Source organism: Triticum aestivum, chromosome 5D, assembly GCF_018294505.1.
Source record: "Triticum aestivum cultivar Chinese Spring chromosome 5D, IWGSC CS RefSeq v2.1, whole genome shotgun sequence".
NCBI classification, from domain to species: Eukaryota; Viridiplantae; Streptophyta; class Magnoliopsida; order Poales; family Poaceae; genus Triticum; species Triticum aestivum.
This window is the reverse complement of record NC_057808.1, coordinates 392,284,197-392,305,651: the sequence shown is the minus strand read 5'-3', so window position 1 is coordinate 392,305,651 and position 21,455 is coordinate 392,284,197. Positions and strand designations below refer to the sequence as shown.

The following is a 21,455-nucleotide window of genomic DNA, read 5'->3' as shown; positions in this document are numbered from 1 at the left end:
GCAAGGAGCCGAAACAAGGGAAATGAATAGTACTAGTATTGTGTTGCCAGGAGAAGCACCAGCAATCTTCAACAATGAACACAATTCCTTCGGTTACAGCATCACCCTCAATAGATTAATCTTTGTATCGTACTTTCTCTGCATTAAACACCTCCCTTGCCACCTACTCCAAACAACTTAGTTCCCAACAGCAGCAGCAGGTTTTGCATCTCCTCCTTTAACCGCAGCGCGAAGACCAAATTATGAAGCCAATGGCTTATCAGTTTAACAACTATTACCTCCGTCCGAAAAAGCTTGTCTTCGATTTATCTAGATACTGATGTATCTAACTGTATCTAGACAAATCTAAGACAACCTTTTTGGGACGGAGGGAGTATGTTGGAAGCATGCTCTGTTTCTAGTGTTGCCAGTAAAAAGAATGAGCCAAACTTGCCAATGGACTGAATAATTACAGTTTATTAGTAAGAGAACAAGAGATACAAAATAGTGGTCCACTGGATTATCCGACTTTACAATGGTGGTATCTATTATAAATCAGCTCTTAACACTTCCATGCCAAAGGGTTAGTAATTGGGCTGTTGGAGTCCATGATTTAACAAGGATTCATGGGAGGAACAAGGTTGATGATCTGAAGTGACAAGACATACGTGTTGGTGTTTAGATCATTCAAACACGGGAAGCTCCGTTGCTGCTCCAATACTGATTCGGTTACTTTCACATAATAAGATGGTCAGTGAAGATCTACCTTACTGGGATTCACCCTTCAAGAAGGGTCTTCTGAGACAGAACCACGAATACGCCGTCCAGTGATTGCTTCTGCCCGTGCCCTCCATCTCCATCTGCTCTCCGGGATATGGAATTTGTTGGAAAACATTTGACCCCAAGTCTAACACAATAGCCCAATCTTGATGCTTGACTGTATCGTGCTCTACAAAGTAGACACAATTTATCCGGATCATAGTAAAGTCCTTTGCACAGAGGGCAAACGCGTCACCGCGGCCCAAGAAGAGCGAGTACTCGCCGAGATCCGTGACCTTTTCCCGCAGCTCCAGGCGCTCCGCTGCCCAATCCGGGCGGTAAACTTCGACAGCCTTTATGTTGGGCGCCCGGTACATCACAACCAGCAGCAATTCGCCATTGAATGCGACCACATACCACGTCGGCCTGCCACCGCCAGGGAACTGTCGGAATCCATGGCGCGCTCGCAGAGCACTGTAAAGGCACGTGCTCCGGACAAGCTTGGGAGGGGAGCGATCAAGATCGTAGACGTGAAGGGTCCACCCGATCTCGGTGAAGTAGAATTTCCCCTGATGGAATGCCGCGCTATCGATTCTGCCGTTTGGCCGCTCGAGCTGCATAGTCCATGCGGCATCTCCAGGCCGCCAGAAGAAGAGCGTCTGGCCCATGCAAGTGCCAGTAGTGTAGAGCTTCTGGCTCGCGATCGCCATCCAATCAGGCGAGGTGAGCGGGTCCCCTGAGAGGAAGACTTGGACAACGGCGGGAAAACAGGGCAGAAAGATCTCAGCTTCGGAGAGGGGCTCCCGGAGGACAAACCGCGTTGGGGATTGCAGGTTGTCCATGAGAGCAAGCCAGCCAAGGGGCGTGCCGCAGCAGTATGGTAGGCCCGCCGGCGTGCTCAAATAGACCCGTCGGCCGCCAAGGGGCAGCCAAAACGAGTGTTCGCCGACCGGGCCAACCAGGCTCCATGGTTCGCGGCCGGCGACGATCCATGGACGGCAGGCGGCCAGCCGGGAAGTGGATGCGCGCCAGTGGGAGCATACCTGATGGATGTGGATCCGGTCCGCGTTGCCTGGCAGGCGGCCGGAGATTTCCGCGAGGAGCTCCGCCGGGATGGAGGTCCAGCCGGCCATCTTTTGAGGGTAGCGAGGTGATGCGTTGGACGATCGTGTGTGGTTTCTTGGTCTTTTTATTTTATTAGGGCGCGCGTGCGTGGTACGTCGCATCCGAGTCAGGAACGCTGGCGATGGGGCGTTTCGATCGTACGCTGGCTCGGCTTACCGCTATAGACTGGTTTAGGCTTAGCTAGGCTGGAAGTGCACTCTAACAGATCAGTACATGGAATTATTATGTACAGATGAGCCTTCCAAGCTGAATATTTGAGTGCACTTCTTGTTTGAAGATTTTGTTCACGGCAGCAGGTTGACACCCGCAGCTGTTTGGCATCAAAATTCAAAAGATACACAACCTAAGAATGAAACAATGCTACCTGAACCAAAGGGTTGTACGCCCACCATTATTATTTTTCCATACTATTTGTGTTCTTTAGATCCCAATAATTTATTCAGTCTTGCTTTTGACATAAAACACAAGTATTGACTTTGAGCCCCTTCTCCATCACAGGCAAAGAGAAGACGAGGGGCTGTGTGAAATATCTGTAACCGGAGGATGGCGACTGCGCGCTCGCCTCGGCTGCCGCCGACGCCGGCCTTCCCCGCCCCGCCGGCCCCTCCCCGCCCGCCTCCTCCACCGGTGCGCCCCCCGTGGCGCGTTCCCCCCTTCCCTGCTCCCCGTCCCTCCTCCTGCTGCCGCCCTCGGACTGCTCATGCTGGGCGGATCTGGCGGCTGAGGAGGACCTGGCCGAGGCTGCGGCGGCCGCGGCGGGCCTGCCTCGCCGCCCTCGCCGCTTTGGGGACCGCCTTGCCGAGTGCCTCGCCCCCGTGCTTGGGCTACCGGCGACGCCGTCCGCTTCTTCCCCGCCCCGCCTTCCTCTGCCGGCGCGGCCATTGGCCCGTCAGGCACCACCTTCCCCACCACCAACGACTCCGCGCCGAGAGGCCGGACGCCGTGGCCGTGGGGCCCGACCTCGTGCTTGGGGGGTGGCCGGAAGGTCCGACGTGGGCGCGGCGGCGCTGTCTTGGCGACGCTCTCCGGCGCAACTCCGGCTAGTTGGACCCCGCCGTCGACCTCCTCCCCTTCGCTGGTTCTCCGCGGTCCGCGCTTCCGCCCCTTCCGCTCGTCGTCGGTGGCGCCGGCCGGCGTGCCCATGGTGGCGGCGGCGCCCGTCGGGATGCGGGAAACCCTACCTTCCCTCCCCCCCCCCGGGATGGGCTGGGACGCGGGTAGGTGTTGGGCCCCTGGAGGCTTCCTGGGTCGGCCTGCGTGGCCCTCCCCTCTCCCCCCGATGGGCCGTTGCCCCACCTCCGCCCGACGGCCTGCCCGTGCCCTCGCTAGGGTTTTTGGGACGGCCTCCCCCTCGTGCCCCCATCCGCGCCCTCCCCTCCCCGCTCCTCTCCCCCTCCGCCGCCGACTCGCCTCCTCCCCCTCGCCGCTCCTCTGCTCCCCTCCACCAGCACCCACTCCCCCCTTCCCCCCCGCGGCGGTCTCGGCCATGACCTGGGTGGCCGGAGATGGGGTCCCCCGCCCCAAGCGTCGGGCTGGCGGACGGGAGCCTGCGGCTCCGACCGAGTCTCGCCGCCCCTCCCCGGATGGTTCCCGTCGGGAGGCGGAGCTTCGCGAGGACCTTCTCCGCGGTCCTGGCCAGGCCGAGGCCGATGCCGCCTCCTGGCGCTCCACGCACACCCGCGACCCTCCCCCGAGTCTTGGCGCGGCCGTGGCCGTGACCGGGAACGGGACCGGGACCGGCGATCCCCTCGCCGCTCTCGCTCTCCCCCTCGGTCGGACCGGGCGGCAGCCACGCCCCCGCGGCGTTTCGATCCCCCTCGGCGTCAGGCTCAGTCCCCCCCGTCCGGTTCCAACAACAACAATAACCGCAACGGACGGGGCGCATTTGCTAAGAAGAAGAAGAAGAAGAAGAAGAAGAGGGGTGCCCAGCCCCAACCGGGTGGCCCGACGTCCTCGGCCACGAACCCTTCGGTGGTGACGGCTCCTCTCCTGTCCGCGGCCACGTGCTTCAACTGTGGGGTGGTCGGGCACTGTCAGGGAGACTGCCCTAAGGCTCCAGCTTGCTACCTCTGCGAGAGGACAGATCACCCCGCTGCCCTCTGCCCGGTGCACCAGCCCCTGGGACACTTGGGTTGTTCGGGTATGCGTTGGATGATTTGGGCTTCTTCCAGATGGACCTTCCTGAGTCCCAGGCCACCCCACCTATGACCGCTCTCATCTCGGTCCTGGATGGCCTGACCGCTTCCCCGGCCATCATCTCTGAGGAGCTTCGCCACCTGTTCAACCCCGACTGGGATTGGGAGGTGACCCCGATCTCGGACCGGGAGTTCACGACGGTCTTTCCGGACCCGGTCAGCCTCCGCTATGGCACCCACAGCGCCAGACTCACGCTCGCCCTCAACCAGCTCTCAGTCTGCATCTCGGTCCCGTCGGTGGACCCTCTGGCGGTGGCCACCCTGTCCACGGTGTGGGTGCAGATTCGCGGGCTTCCCACGCCGGCTCGCAACGAGGGTGTCCTCTGCGGCTTGTCCCGCCTGTTGGGCAAGTTCGTGGCGGTCGACAGTGCCTCCCTGCCCAAGGGCCCTGCTGTGCGGATGCAGATCAAGTCCCCCGATCCTTCCAAGCTCAAGACGACGATCCGGATGTTCTTCAACGACGTTGGCTACGACCTGCTCGTCTCCGTTGAGGGTGGGACTCCCTCCGATCCCCTCAACCCGGAGGCGGGAGATGGCGCCGCTCCAGGTTCAGGTGGGGGCACTGATGCTCAGGGCTCCCCCCGAGAGCCTCGTCGTGACTCTCCCCGCTCTGAGGCTTCTGACGACGACTCGACTGATTCTGGGGATGACATTCCTCCTGCTGGCTCCTCTCACCCCTCGACCACTCACAGCGTGCGTCAGGGCCCCTTCGACACCGATCCTGGGGACGAGTATGAGGACATTGCGGCCATCGCGGCCATGCTCGACGAGGCCGCCACCCTCCCTCCTCCCTTCCTCCCTCCGTTGTCTGTATCTGAGGAGGAGGGGAGCGAGGTCAGCCGGAGCAGCATGGAGGTTCGCCCTCTATCCTCCCCGCGGCTGGTGTCTCCGGCGCCAGGCCGGGAGGACTTCTCGGCGCCGACGCCTCCGGAGGTTTGTGTGGTCCCGCTTCCTCCGTCTCCCTCCAGGCCACCCAGGTCCCGGGGCCGCCCTTGTTCGGCCTCTACTCCGGTATCGTCTGCCCGGAAGAGTGCCAGGCTTGGGGCGGCGACGGGACTGTCCGGGGCCTCCCCGAACGCGGTGCAGAAGGCTTCGCGACGCGCCGCCATCCGGAACCTCGACACAGGTCCGTCCGATTCCCAGGCCCCTTATTCTGATTCCGATGATATCTGTGATGTGTCCTTCTCCGCTCTTGCTGGGGTTCCTCTTGGTCACCTTGCCAAGGTAGCGGCTGATTCAGCTATTGTGTTCCGTGCCGAGAAGGGCCCGGTCCTTGAGCAGCTTGCGTCCCTCCAGGCCAAAGAGATCCTGGAGGGCCCCCTCGTAGCCACTAGGGCTTGCGAGGCGGCAGCAATTGCGGAGGCCCCCACCCCTCCACCTCGCCGTCCCCGCGATCGGGTCCTCTCTAAGGCCGACCCAGGTGAGGTTCGTGGCCGGACTCGATCTCGTACTGCCTAGTTACGCCGTGCTCCTAGTGCTGCCTCCACAGTTGGGTCCAGGGAGGACTCGTTAGGCGAGTGATCATGCGCGCTCTATTTTGGAACCTGCGGGGCTTCGGCCATGATGGCCGCCGCAGGCAGCTCATAGAATACATGCGTGACGAAGCCATAGATATCGTGGCGATCCAAGAGACATTGCGCACTGAGTTCTCTCTTGTAGAACTTGAGCGTCTCAGTAGACATCTTTTTGCTTGGCACTGGCTGCCATCTAGTGGGGTGACAGGTCACTCCGGTGGCATCCTTTTAGGTGTGAAGGATGCCACCTTTGAGGTGGGCTCCATGGACCGTGGCGCCCACTTTGTTAGTATAGAAATTTGGGAACGCGACGTGAACTTCAAATGGGAGATCATCGTGGTCTATGGCCCGGCCGATCACAGTCGGTCCGCCGCTTTCTTGGCAGAACTTCATGCCAAGATTTCCTCCGCAACCCTCCCGGTTGTGGTTGGAGGCGACTTCAACCTCCTTCGGTCCGCCGAGGAGAAGAATAACTCTCAGGTGGACTTGGCAGAGATGCATTGTTTCAATGACTGGGTTGCGGATTTGGGTCTCCTTGAGCTAGACAAGGTCGGGGCGAGATTTACCTGGACTAATAGACAGGTTTCCCCGACCCTTAGTGTGCTTGATCGGGTGTTTGTCTCCCCCGATTGGGAACTCCGGTTCCCTTTGGCATCTCTCCAGGCTATTACCCGTATTGGGTCAGACCACGTCCCTCTCCTCTTAGCTTCTACGGATGAACGACCGCGCCCTCCCCCACGGTTCCGTTTCAAGAATTTCTGGCTCCGGCAACCAGGCTTTATGGAAGCCGTCCAGACTCACTGGGTCAAAGCTCGTGCCAAGCCCCATAGGCAGATGTCGATCCTCGATGAGTGGCATCATTTGTCCAAACGATCCCGACAGTTTATGAAGGGATGGGGGGGCGAACATTGGGAGGGATCTTCGGATTCAGAAGGCCTCCCTCCTCGAGGCGATCCGTGCTCTTGATCTCCGTGCAGATATCGCAGGGATCTCCGCTGAAGAATGGATGCATAGATATAATTTGGAGGATTCCCTCATGGAGATTTACTCCAAGGAGGAAGAGTTTTGGCGCCAACGCGTCTCCATTAACTGGGTGCTATTTGGAGATGCCAACAATGCTTACTTCCAGGCTATCGCCAATGCCCGTAGGCGACGTTGTTCCATCCCCCTCCTTTGGGAGGGTGGACAGTTGTTTCAGGACCCCCAGGCTATCCGCCTGCTAGTTGACGACTTTTACAAGTCTCTATTTCAGGGGCGGCCGCGAAATGGTGTCGCCCTTGCCGACCACATCTGGTCGCGCGACCAACAGATTTCCCCCGAGGAAAATGCGACCCTGCTTGCCCCCTTCGATGCCGTGGAAGTTGAGACTTTTGTCAAAGCTATGAACCCGACCTCGGCCCCAGGCCCCGATGGCTTGCCGGTCCGGTTTTTTTCAGGCTTTTTGGCCGATGGTTAAGGATATCATCCTTGATCTTTTCAGCGAATTTTCTAGGGGGACCCTAGACGTGTCCCGACTTAACTACGGGATTATCTCCTTGATTCCCAAGGTACCGGGTGCGGCGGACATTAGACAATTCCGCCCTATCACAGTGCTCAATGTGATATTTCGGATCCTCGCGAAAGGGTACGCCACTAGGGCAGCCCTTATTGCTCCCCGGATTCATCATCCGAACCAATCGGCCTTCACGAAAGGGAGATATATCTTGGATGGGATCCTGGCCTTCCATGAGATTATCCATGAGGTTAAGAGCAAACACCTCCGTGCGGTGTTCTTCAAGATCGATTTCCATAAAGCCTATGATACCGTTCACTGGTCCTTCCTTCGGGAAGTGTTGCTGAAGCGTGGCTTCGACCCTCACTGGGTGGCCCGGGTGATGCAGTTAGTTACGAGTGGCCGGACGGCTGTAAACATTAATGGGGAGGTTGGACCTTACTTCTTGACTGGCCAAGGGGTCCGACAGGGAGACCCGATCTCCCCATTTCTCTTCAACCTTGTGGTTGATGCGCTCGCTTCGATTCTGGACTTGGCCAAGCGCGCGGGTCACATCAGGGGGATTTGCCCCCATTTGGTGGCCCATGGGGGTTTGACCCACCTCCAATATGCGGATGACACCATTATGATGGTGGAAGGGTCCGACGAAGATATTCAGAACCTCAAATTCCTCCTCCTTTGCTTCCAGGGAATGTCGGGCCTCAAGATAAACTTTTCCAAGAGCGAGGTAATGGTCTTGGGATATTCTCAAGGGAAGGCCCAGCGGATTGCTAACCGTTTGAACTACCGCTTGGGGTCCTTCCCGATGACCTATCTTGGCATGCCCCTTAGTGACGCACGGCTCCAGGAGAAGGACTTCCGTCCAATAATCGCCAAGCTCCAACCTAGAATGGAGCCTTGGCAAGGGAGATGGCTTTCCAAAGCCGCTCGAGTGATTCTAATGAACTCCTTCCTTATTAGCTTATTGATGTATATCATGGGATTCTATAGTCTACACGAATCCCTCCATCATGAAGTTACCAAACTACTCTCCCGATTTTTTTGGGCGGGCGAGAACAATAAACAGAAGTACCACATGGTCAAGTGGTCCGAGATCTGTAAACCGAAGGACCAGGGTGGCTTGGGGGTTATTTCCTCTAAGCGAATGAATATCGCCCTCCTGTCCAAATGGCTTTGGCGGATCCAGACTGAGGAGGGTGGCCTGTGGCTTCAGATTATCCGTGGGAAGTACCTTCGCGGGCAACCACTTGCGTTCGCGTCTCGGTCTGGAGGTTCCCAATTCTGGCAATCGGTGATCCCTCTGTTACCGGTCCTACGCATTGGGACCTCCATCCAGATAGGCTCCGGTGATGCCACCCTTTTTTGGCTGGACAGATGGGCGGGTTCCCGCCCCTTTGCGGATCATTTTTTGCGCTTTTCTCTATCTGTGTACGCCCACAGATCTCCGTGGCTGCAGCCCTAGTGAATCTAGGCGCTATTGCCTTCCGCCGCACCTTCGGGGCGGTTGAACTCGTGCAATGGGAGGAGTTACTTGAGTGTGTTTCCTTGCACTCCCCCTCCCTGGAGCCGGATGCGCTTTCTTGGCACCTCGAGCCAAGCGGGAGATTTTTTACTAGATCTCTTTACCAGGCGATTGTTCCCACTCCTGGTCCAGTGGAGCTAGCGGTGCTTTGGGAAATCAAACTCCCCCTGAAGATCCGTATATTTTTATGGCAATGGGTTAGAGGACACCTCCCCTCAGGCACTGAGGTCCGTAAGCGTAATGGACCTGGGGATGGTCTCTGCCCCATTTGTCTAGTACCGGAAGATTGCAACCACACCTTCTTCCGTTGCCCGGCAGCTCAGTTCTTATGGAGTTGCTTCCGGGAGGTGGTTGGGGGCACGTGGTGCCATGACAACCTCCCAGATTTGTTCGGGGAGGTCTTCAGGCTCCCCGGGTCTAGGTGCGCCCCTATTTGGGTCGCGCTTGGTACCCTTGCCTGGTCCCTTTGGTGTACCCGCAATAAATTAATCATCGAACGAGTGATTCCGTCTCGCGTGACTGATGTGATCTACAAAATGTGTGGCTTCTTGCAGCTCTGGAGACCGCTTAGTAAGCGGAGCGACCGAGGCGTCATCGACAACATCATGGCGGGTCTTCGTGCCTCGGCAGCGTCTTTTGCTCCTCCTCCACCGCCACCACCTCCTCCTCCCGAGCCGGATTAGAGTCTCCTTTTAGCTTTATTTGGGGCTTGTCTTGTTGTGCCCCCAGCAGGATTCTACAACTTATTGTACTTGACTTTGTGACTTTGGATGCTTGGTGGTATGGTTTATAATATAAAGCGGGGGGAAACCCTTTTTCTTAAGAGAAGACGAGGCCAAACTCCAACACCGGGAAGGTATCTTGGCACCAAATCATCGCGAGGAGAAGGGAATGTGTTGTTGTACATGAGGTGTTAATAAAGTTTTACATTCCTTTTTTTGGTGGATTTGGTGTGTTGGGTTTGTCGGGAAACGTAGTAGAAAAAAAGATCCGCCTTATGATCTACCAGGAACACTATGAAGATGCAATAACGGTTTAGAGCAGATCGTTACCAAGTCCTAGTTTTTTTACCAAGTCCCAGTTGCAGCAGAAGAAGACGAGTCGGTGCAGATCATACTTGAAGTCCCTCAAACTGTTCACAAAAGATCCCTCAAACGGAATACCGAAAGTACGGACTATCCACAGTTTGCAAGTGTACGGTCTTCACGATCCGGCAGCGCTTTTCCGTTCAGAGCTAATCGTTGCCAGAGAATTAGATGGAGGAGATTAAAACCACACTGGACTTCTAATTATGAGGATTAAAGAGGATCTAGATCTAGCTCTAATTGGATCAACTAGAACTAGAGAACTAGAGGAGTCTTTAAAAACTTGTGTACAAAAGTGCCCAAAACCTCTAGTATATATAGGTTGGAGGAGAGGAAGGGGGCGCCACGAGGGGGGAGGAATCCTCCCCTTTGACCGGCCAAGAGGAGGGGAAACCCCCTCCAATTCGGCCTCCCCTTTCCTTCTCCAGAAGAAAGGGGGTGTCTCCCCTGTTGGGCCCAAGTGGCTCAATGTCTTTTCACCCCTTGGCCTTTTAAGACCTGTTCATACTTAATTAAATACAAAAGCCTCCTAACTATTATTAGATCCTTTTATTATTAATTTAACATCTCCGGAAACGTTCTCAAAAAATATTCTCGAGAAACATTTTCCACCTATATATTATTTACCGGTAAACCCCGAAATCCTTCTTGTGACCCGGGAATGCTTCCGGTCTCCCGAAACTATTTTGAATGTTAATGAAACTATTTCATAAATATTTCCTCATTACTCTTGTCCTACTAACACTCAGCATATCATGATTAACTTAAGCTCGTGACCCTATAGGTTCGGTAAAACATAGACATGAACAAGACCCTTTTTGTTCAATGACCGTAGTGGAACCATGGACGTCCGTATCGATCCCTATGAGTACACGAATGACATTTGAGTGAACCTTTGGTTATCATGTGCTATTCCCTTTGCTTCGCGGTACTTTACAAAACCCGAGGTGAGATGTATTGGTATCCTCTTGAGTCATTCTCATGCTCACTATACCGGTCTTCTTGTTACCGATTTTGTTCTTCTTTCTCGTTGACATGTTCCGGCATCCCCGTGACATAGTCACCTGTGTCTGGCCAGACGATGATGGATGTTGTCACACCGAGAGGGCCCTAGAAATATCTCTCCATTGCCGGAGGACAACTCTTGAGCTATCTAATCCCTTGTCAAACTTCACGATGAACCTGTAAGTTGTCGTTATGTTCACCGTGTTACAAATGATGTTTCAGCAACCCCAAAATCCATCGTACGGTAAGAAGTGACTACGATTCTCTCACGGTCTAAGAAACTAAAGCATAAGTTAACTCCTCGTGTTATAACGATTAACTTGTTATGATTGCTCTCAAAGTATAATAATCAAGTTTGGGTCAATTCAATATGATCGTTCTTCTAACATCATATTATCAATGTTATTTTTAGACTATCATGAAGGAAATATGCCCTAGAGGCAATAATAAAGTTGTTATTTTATATTTCCTCATATCATGATAAATGTTTATTATTCATGCTAGAATTGTATTAACCGGAAACTTGATACATGTGTGGATACATAGACAAAACACAGTGTCCCTAGTAAGCCTCTACTAAGACTAGCTCGTTAATCAAAGATGGTTAAGTTTCCTAGCCATAGACATGTGTTGTCATTTGATGAACAGGATCACATCATTAGGAGAATGATGTGATGGACAAGACCCATCCGTTAGCTTAGCATAATGATCGTTAAGTTTTATTGCTATTGCTTTCCTCATGACTTATACATATTCCTTTGACTATGAGATTATGCAACTCTCGAATACCGGAGGAACACCTTGTGTGCTATCAAACATCACAACGTAACTAGGTGATTATAAATATGCTCTACAGGTGTCTCCGAAGGTGTTTCTTGGGTTGGCATAGATCGAGATTATGATTTGTCACTCCGAGTATCGGAGAGGTATCTCTGGGCCCTCTCGGTAATGCACATCACGATAAGCCTTGCAATCAATGTGACTAATGAGTTAGTTGCGAGATGATGCATTACGGAACGAGTAAAGAGACTTGCCGGTAACGAGATTGAACTAGGTATGAAGATACCGACGGTCGAATCTCGGGCAAGTAACATACCGATGACAAAGGGAATAATGTATGTTGTCATAACGGTTTGACCGATAAAGATCTTCGTAGAATATGTGGGAGCTAAAGGAAATATGCCCTAGAGGCAATAATAAAGTATTATTTATTTCCTTGTATCATGATAAATGTTTATTATTCATGCTAGAATTGTATTAACCGGAAACATAATACATGTGTGAATATATAGACAAACAGAGTGTCACTAGTATGCCTCTACTTGACTAGCTCGTTAATCAAAGATGGTTATGTTTCCTAGCCATAGACATAAGTTGTCATTTGATTAACGAGATCACCTCATTAGGAGAATGACGTGATTGACTTGACCCATTCCGTTAGCTTAGCACTCGATCGTTTAGTATGTTGCTATTGCTTTCTTCATGACTTATACATGTTCCTATGACTATGAGATTATGCAACTCCCGTTTACCGGAGGAACACTTTGTGTGCTACCAAACGTCACAACATAAATGGGTGATTATAAAGGTGCTCTACAGGTGTCTCCAAAGGTACTTGTTGGGTTGACGTATTTCGAGATTAGGATTTGTCACTCCAATTGTCGGAGAGGTATCTCTGGGCCCACTCGGTAATGCACATCACTATAAGCCTTGCAAGCATTATGACTAATGAGTTAGTTGCGGGATGATGTGTTACGGAACGAGTAAAGAGACTTGCCGGTAACGAGATTGAACTAGGTATCAAGATACCGACGATCAAATCTCGGGCAAGTAACATACCGGTGACAAAGGGAACAACGTATGTTGTTATGCGGTCTGACCGATAAAGATCTTCGTAGAATATGTGGGAGCCAATATGGGCATCCAGGTCCCGCTATTGGTTATTGACCGGAGACGTGTCTCGGTCATGTCTACATAGTTCTCGAACCCGTAGGGTCCGCACGCTTAACGTTACGATGACAGTTTTATTGAGTTTTGATGTACCGAAGGAGTTCGGAGTCCCGGATGAGATCGGGGATATGACGAGGAGTCTCGAAATGGTCGAGACGTAAAATCGATATATTGGACGACTATATTCGGACTTCGGAAAGGTTCCGAGTGATTCGGGTATTTTTCGGAGTACCGGAGGGTTACGGGAATTCGTATTGGGCCTTAATGGGCCATACGGGAAAGGAGAGAAAGGCCTCAAAAGGTGGCCGCACCCCTCCCCATGGTCTGGTCCGAATTGGTCTAGGGAAGGGGGGCGCACCCTTCCTTCTTTCTCCTTCCCCCTTCCCTTCTCCTACTCCCACAAGGAAAGGAGGAGTCCTACTCCCGGTGGGAGTAGGACTCCCCCCTATGGCGCGCCTCTCCCCTTGGCCGGCTGCCTCCCCCTTGCTCCTTTATATACGGGGGCAGGGGGCACCCCAGAGACACAACAATTGATCCTTGAGATCTCTTAGCCGTGTGCGGTGCCCCCCTCCACCATATTACACCTCGATAATACCGTTGCGGAGCTTAGGCGAAGCCCTGCGTCGGTGGAACATCATCATCGTCACCACGCCGTCGTGCTGACGAAACTCTCCCTCAACATTCGGCTGGATCGGAGTTCGAGGGACATCATCGAGCTGAACGTGTGTAGACCTCGGAGGTGTCGTACGTTCGGTACTTGATCGGTCGGATCGTGAAGACGTACGACTACATCAACTGCATTGTGATAACGCTTCCGCTATCTATCTACGAGGGTACGTGGACAACACTCTCCCCTCTCGTTGCTATGCATCACCATGATCTTGCGTGTGCGTAGGAAATTTTTTGAAATTACTACGTTCCCCAACAGTGGCATCCGAGCCTGGTTTTATGCGTTGATGCTATGCACGAGTAGAACACAAGTGAGTTGTGGGCGATATAAGTCATACTGCTTACCAACATGTCATACTTTGGTTCAGCGATATTGTGAGATGAAGCGGCCCGGACCGACATTACGCGTACGCTTATGCGAGACTGGTTTCACCGTTGCGAGCACTCGTTGCTTAAAGGTGACCGGCGGGTGTCTGTCTCTCTCACTTTAGTTGAACCGAGTGTGGCTAAGCCCGGTCCTTGCGAAGGTTAAAACAGCACCAACTTGACAAACTATCGTTGTGGTTTTGGTGCGTAGGTAAGAACGGTTCTTGCTAAGCCCGTAGCAGCCACGTAAAATATGCAACAACAAAGAAGAGGACGTCTAACTTGTTTTTGCAGGGCATGTTGTGATGTGATATGGTCAAGACATGATGTGATATAATGTGTTGTATGAGATGATCATGTTTTGTAACCGAGTTATCGGCAACTGGCAGGAGCCATATGGTTGTCGCTTTATTGTATGAGATGCAATCGCCATGTAATAGTTTTACTTTATCACTAAGCGGTAGCGATAGTCGTAAAAGCAATAAGTTGGCGAGACGACAACGATGCTACGATGGAGATCAAGGTGTCGCGCCGGTGACGATGGTGATCATGACGGTGCTTCGGAGATGGAGATCACAAGCACGGTGCTTCGGAGATGGAGATCACAAGCACAAGATGATGATGGCCATATCATATCACTTATATTGATTGCATGTGATGTTAATCCTTTATGCATCTTATCTTGCTTTGTTTGACGGTAGCATTATAAGATGATCCTTCACTAAATTATCAAAGTATAAGTGTTCTCCCTGAGTATGCACCGTTGCGAAAATTCTTCGTGCTGAGACACGACGTGATGATCGGGTGTGATAGGCTCTACGTTCAAATACAACGGGTGCAAAACAGTTGCACACGCGGAATACTCAGGTTAAACTTGACGAGCCTAGCATATAACAGATATGGCCTCGGAACACGGAGACCGAAAGGTCGAGCGTGAATCATATAGTAGATATGATCAACATAGTGATGTTCACCATTGAAACTACTCCATCTCACGTGATGATCGGACATGGTTTAGTTGATATGGATCACGTGATCACTTAGAGGATTAGAGGGATGTCTATCTAAGTGGGAGTTCTTAAGTAATATGATTAATTGAACTTGAATTTATCATGAACTTAGTACCTGATATTATTTTGCTTGTCTATGTTAATTGTAGATAGATGGCCCGTGCTGTTGTTCCATTGAATTTTAGTGCGTTTCTTGAGAAAGCAAAGTTGAAAGATGATGGTAGCAATTACACGGACTAGGTCCGTAACTTGAGGATTATCCTCATTGCTGCACAGAAGAATTACGTCCTGGAAGCACCCCTGGGTGCCAGGCCTGCTGCAGGAGCAACACCAGATGTTATGAACGTCTGGCAGAGCAAAGCTGATGACTACTCGATAGTTCAGTGTGCCATGCTTTACGGCGTAGAACCGGGTCTTCAACGACGTTTTGAACGTCATGGAGCATATGAGATGTTCCAGGAGTTGAAGTTAATATTTCAAGAAAATGCCCGAATTGAGAGATATGAAGTCTCCAATAAGTTCTTCAGCTGCAAGATGGAAGAGAATAGTTCTGTCAGTGAGCATATACTCAAAATGTCTGGGTATAACAATCACTTAATTCAACTGGGAGTTAATCTTCCGGATGATAGCGTTATTGACAGAATTCTTCCATCACTACCACCAAGCTACAAGAGCTTCGTGATGAACTATAATATGCAAGGGATGAGTAAGACAATTCCCGAGCTCTTCGCAATGCTAAAGGCTGCGGAGGTAGAAATCAAAAAGGAGCATCAAGTGTTGATGCTCAATAAGACCACCAGTTTCAAGAAAAAGGGTAAAGGGAAGAAGAAGGGGAACTTCAAGAAGAACAGCAAACAAGTTGCTGCTCAGGAGAAGAAACCCAAGTCTGGACCTAAGCTTGAAACTGAGTGCTTCTACTGCAAGCAAACTGGTCACTGGAAGCGGAACTGCCCAAAGTATTTGGCGGATAAGAAGGATGGCAAGGTGAACAAAGGTATATGTGATATACATGTTATTGATGTGTACCTTACTAATGCTCGCAGTAGCACCTGGGTATTTGATACTGGTTTTGTTGCTAATATTTGCAACTCGAAACAGGGGCTACAAATTAAGCGAAGATTGGCTAAGGACGAGGTGACGATGCGCGTGGGAAATGGTTCCAAAGTCGATGTGATCGCGGTCGGCACGCTACCTCTACATCTACCTTCGGGATTAGTTTTAGACCTAAATAATTGTTATTTGGTGCCAGCGTTGAGCATGAACATTATATCTGGATCTTGTTTGATGCGAGACGGTTATTCATTTAAATCAGAGAATAATGGTTGTTCTATTTATATGAGTAATATCTTTTATGGTCATGCATCCTTGAAGAGTGGTCTATTTTTGTTGAATCTCGATAGTAATGATACACATATTCATAATATTGAAACCAAAAGATGCAGAGTTGATAATGATAGTGCAACTTATTTGTGGCACTGTCGTTTAGGTCATATCGGTCTAAAGCGCATGAAGAAACTCCATACTGATGGACTTTTGGAACCACTTGATTATGAATCACTTGGTACTTGCGAACCGTGCCTCATGGGCAAGATAACTAAAACACCATTCTCCGGAACTATGGAGAGAGCAACAGATTTGTTGGAAATCATACATACAGATGTATGTGGTCCAATGAATGTTGAGGCTCGTGGCGGATATCGTTATTTTCTCACCTTCACAGATGATTTAAGCAGATATGGGTATATCTACTTAATGAAACATAAGTCTGAAACATTTGAAAAGTTCAAAGAAATTCATAGTGAAGTTGAAAATCATCGTAACAAGAAAATAAAGTTTCTACGATCAGATTGTGGAGGAGAATATTTGAGTTACGAGTTTGGTCTACATTTGAAACAATGCGGAATAGTTTCGCAACTCACGCCACCCGGAACACCACAGCGTAATGGTGTGTCCGAACGTCGTAATCGCACTTTACTAGATATGGTGCGATCTATGATGTCTCTTACTGATTTACCGCTATCGTTTTGGGGTTATGCTTTAGAGACGGCTGCATTCACGTTAAATAGGGCACCATCAAAATCCGTTGAGACGACGCCTTATGAACTGTGGTTTGGCAAGAAACCAAAGTTGTCGTTCCTTAAAGTTTGGGGCTGCGATGCTTATGTGAAGAAACTTCAACCTGATAAGCTCGAACCCAAATCGGAGAAATGTGTCTTCATAGGATACCCAAAGGAGACTGTTGGGTATACCTTCTATCACAGATCCGAAGGCAAAACTTTTGTTGCTAAATTCGGAAATTTTCTAGAGAAGGAGTTTCTCTCGAAAGAAGTGAGTGGGAGGAAAGTAGAACTTGATGAGGTAACTATACCTGCTCCCTTATTGGAAAGTAGTTCATCACAGAAACCAGCACCAATTAGTGAGGAAGTTAATGATGATGATCATGAAACTTCAGATCAAGTTATTACTGAACCTCATAGATCAACCAGAGTAAGATCCGCACCAGAGTGGTACGGTAATCCTGTTCTGGAAGTTATGTTACTAGACCATGACGAACCTACGAACTATGAAGAAGCGATGGTGAGCCCAGATTCCGCAAAATGGCTTGAGGCCATGAAATCTGAGATGGGATCCATGTATGAGAACAAAGTATGGACTTTGGTTGACTTGCCCAATGATCGGCAAGCCATTGAAAATAAATGGATCTTCAAGAAGAAGACTGACGCTGATGGTAATGTTACTGTCTATAAAGCTCGACTTGTTGCGAAAGGTTTTCGACAAGTTCAAGGGATTGACTACGATGAGACCTTCTCACCCGTAGCGATGCTTAAGTCTGTCCGAATCATGTTAGCAATTGCCGCATTTTATGATTATGAAATTTGGCAAATGGATGTCAAAACTGCATTCCTGAATGGATTTCTGGAAGAAGAGTCGTATATGATGCAACCAGAAGGTTTTGTCGATCCAAAGGGAGCTAACAAAGTGTGCAAGCTCCAGCGATCCATTTATGGACTGGTGCAAGCCTCTCGGAGTTGGAATAAAGTTTTGAAGAAGTTCAAAATGGATCAAGCAAAGAAAGGATTGTTGCCTGTGTTGCAAGGTGTGAAGTTGAGTAAGACTCAATGCCCGACCACTGCAGAAGATAGAGAGCAGATGAAAGATGTCCCCTATGCTTCATCCATAGGCTCTATCATGTATGCAATGCTGTGTACCAGACCTGATGTATGCCTTGCTATAAGTCTAGCAGGAAGGTACCAAAGTAATCCAGGAGTGGATCACTGGACAGCGGTCAAGAACATCCTGAAATACCTGAAAAGGACTAAGGATATGTTTCTCGTATATGGAGGTGACAAAGAGCTCATCGTAAATGGTTACGTTGATGCAAGCTTTGACACTGATCCGGACGATTCCAAATCGCAAACCGGATACGTATTTACATTGAACGGTGGAGCTGTCAGTTGGTGCAGTTCTAAACAAAGCATCGTGGCGGGATCTACATGTGAAGCGGAGTACATAGCTGCTTCGGAAGCAGCAAATGAAGGAGTCTGGATGAAGGAGTTCATATCCGATCTGGGTGTCATACCTAGTGCATCGGGTCTTATGAAAATCTTTTGTGACAATACTTGTGCAATTGCCTTGGCAAAGGAATCCAGATTTCACAAGAGAACCAAGCACATCAAAAGACGCTTCAATTCCATCCGGGATTTAGTCCAGGTGGGAGACATAGAAATTTGCAAGATACATACGGATCTGAATGTTGCAGACTCGTTGACTAAGCCTCTTCCACGAGCAAAACATGATCAGCACCAAGGCTCCATGGGTGTAAGAATCATTACTGTGTAATCTAGATTATTGACTCTACTGCAAGTGGGAGACTGAAGGAAATATGCCCTAGAGGCAAAAATAAAGTATTATTGATTTCCTTGTATCATGATAGATGTTTATTATTCATGCTAGAATTGTATTAACCGGAAACATGATACATGTGTGAATATATAGACAAACAGAGTGTCACTAGTATGCCTCTACTTGACTAGCTCGTTAATCAAAGATGGTTATGTTTCCTAGCCATAGACATAAGTTGTCATTTGATTAACGAGATCACCTCATTAGGAGAATGACGTGATTGACTTGACCCATTCCGTTAGCTTAGCACTCGATCGTTTAGTATGTTGCTATTGCTTTCTTCATGACTTATACATGTTCCTATGACTATGAGATTATGCAACTCCCGTTTACCGGAGGAACACTTTGTGTGCTACCAAACGTCATAACGTAAATGGGTGATTATAAAGGTGCTCTACAGGTGTCTCCAAAGGTACTTGTTGGGTTGGCATATTTCGAGATTAGGATTTGTCACTCCAATTGTCGGAGAGGTATCTCTGGGCCCACTCGGTAATGCACATCACTATAAGCCTTGCAAGCATTGTGACTAATGAGTTAGTTGCGGGATGATGTGTTACGGAACGAGTAAAGAGACTTGCCGATAACGAGATTGAACTAGGTATCGAGATACCGACGATCAAATCTCGGGCAAGTAACATACCGGTGACAAAGGGAACAACGTATGTTGTTATGCGGTCTGACCGATAAAGATCTTCGTAGAATATGTGGGGGCCAATATGGGCATCCAAGTCCCGCTATTGGTTATTGACCGGAGACGTGTCTCGGTCATGTCTACATAGTTCTCGAACCTGTAGGGTCCGCACGCTTAACGTTACGATGACAATTTTATTGAGTTTTGATGTACCGAAGGAGTTCGGAGTCCCGGATGAGATCGGGGATATGACGAGGAGTCTCGAAATGGTCGAGACGTAAAGATCGATATATTGGACGACTATATTCGGACTTCGGAAAGGTTCCGAGTGATTCGGGTATTTTTGGAGTACCGGAGAGTTACGGGAATTCGTATTGGGCCTTAATGGGCCATACGGGAAAGGAGAGAAAGGCCTCAAAAGGTGGCCGCACCCCTCCCCATGGTCTGGTCCGAATTGGACTAGGGAAGGGGGGCGCACCCTTCCTTCTTTCTCCTTCCCCCTTCCCTTCTCCTACTCCCACAAGGAAAGGAGGAGTCCTACTCCCACCCCCCTATGGCGCGCCTCTCCCCTTGGCCGGCTGCCTCCCCCTTGCTCCTTTATATACGGGGGCAGGGGGGCACCCCAGAGACATAACAATTGATCCTTGAGATCTCTTAGCCGTGTGCGGTGCCCCCCTCCACCATATTACACCTCGATAATACCGTTGCGGAGCTTAGGCGAAGCCCTGCGTCGGTGGAACATCATCATCGTCACCACGTTATCGTGCTGACGAAACTCTCCCTCAACACTCGGCTGGATCGGAGTTCGAGGGACGTCATCGAGCTGAACGTGTGTAGAACTCGGAGGTGTCGTACGTTCGGTACTTGATCGGTCAGATCGTGAAGACGTACGACTACATCAACCGCGTTGTGATAACGCTTCCGCTGTCGGTCTACGAGGGTACGTGGACAACACTCTCCCCTCTCGTTGCTATGCATCACCATGATCTTGCGTGTGCGTAGGAATTTTTTTGAAATTACTACGTTCCCCAACAGGAGCCAATATGAGCATCCAGGTTTCTCTATTGGTTATTGACCGGAGAGGTGTCTCGGTCATGTCTACATAGTTCTTGAACCCGTAGGGTCCGCACGCTTAACGTTCGATGACGATTTGTATTATATGAGTTATGTGATTTGGTGACCGAATTTTGTTCGAAGTCCCGGATGAGATCACGGACATGACGACGACTCTTGAAATAGTCGAGAGGTAAAGATTGATATATTGGACGATGGTATTCGGACACCAGAATGGTTCCGGATCGTTTCGGGTATTTTTCGGAGCACCGGGAGGTTACCAGAACCCCACGGGGGAAGTAATGGGCCTACATGGGCCATAGGGGAGAGAGGGGGCAGCCCACAAGGGGTGGCCGCGCCCCCCTTTCCTTCTCCTCTTCCGTCTCCTTCCCTCTTTCCCCCTCCATGAGAAGGAAGGGGGAAACCAACTAGGACTAAGAATCCTAGTCGGTTTCCCCCCATGGCGCGCCCCCTAGGCCGGCGGCCTCCTCCCTCTCCTCCTTTATATACGGGGGCATGGGGGCACCCCATAGCACATCAATTGTTCTCTTAGCCGTGTGTGGTGTCCCCCTCCACAGTTTACTCATCCAGTCATAGCGTCGTAGTGCTTAGGCGAAGCCCTGCGTGGATCACATCACCATCACCGTCACCACGCTGTCGTGCTGACGAAACTCTCCCTCGACATTTTGCTGGATCAAGAGTTCGAGGGATGTCATCTAGCTGAACGTGTGCAGAACTCGGAGGTATCGCACGTTCGGTGCTTGGTTGGATCGCGAAGACATTCGACTACATCAACCGCGTTAAGCTAACACTTCCGCTTTCGGTCTACGAGGGTACGTGGACACACTCTCCCCCTCTCATTGCTATGCATCTCCTAGATAGATCTTGCGTGATCGTAGGAATTTTTTTGAAATTACATGCTACGTTCCCCAACATATCGTTACACTTAACGATATCTCAAGATCCGGAAAACATGATCTCAAACAACACTTGAGCTAGTCTTACAGGCGAAACTAGGAATCAGATTTTTACCGTTTATTATTCCACACGTGCATATAAGTTTTCTATTGAATCGCATATTTCAAGATCATAGCAGTTGTATCATAGAATATAAACTCTTAATTATAAACACAAAAATATAGTAATACAATACTATTGCCTCTAGTGCGTATTTCCAATGAACTCCCACTTGCACTA

At 50.3% G+C, this 21,455-nt stretch overlaps 1 protein-coding gene across 1 annotated transcript; it reads right to left on the bottom strand.

Moving 5' to 3' along the window:
* Positions 1-390: 390 nt before the first annotated feature.
* On the bottom strand, positions 391-1,964 carry LOC123120713 (uncharacterized). Its single transcript, XM_044540701.1, has one exon. The coding sequence runs from the start codon at positions 1,962-1,964 to the stop codon at positions 747-749; it is 1,218 nt and encodes a 405-aa protein (XP_044396636.1). The 3' UTR covers positions 391-746.
* Between the last annotated feature and the right edge of the window lie 19,491 nt (positions 1,965-21,455).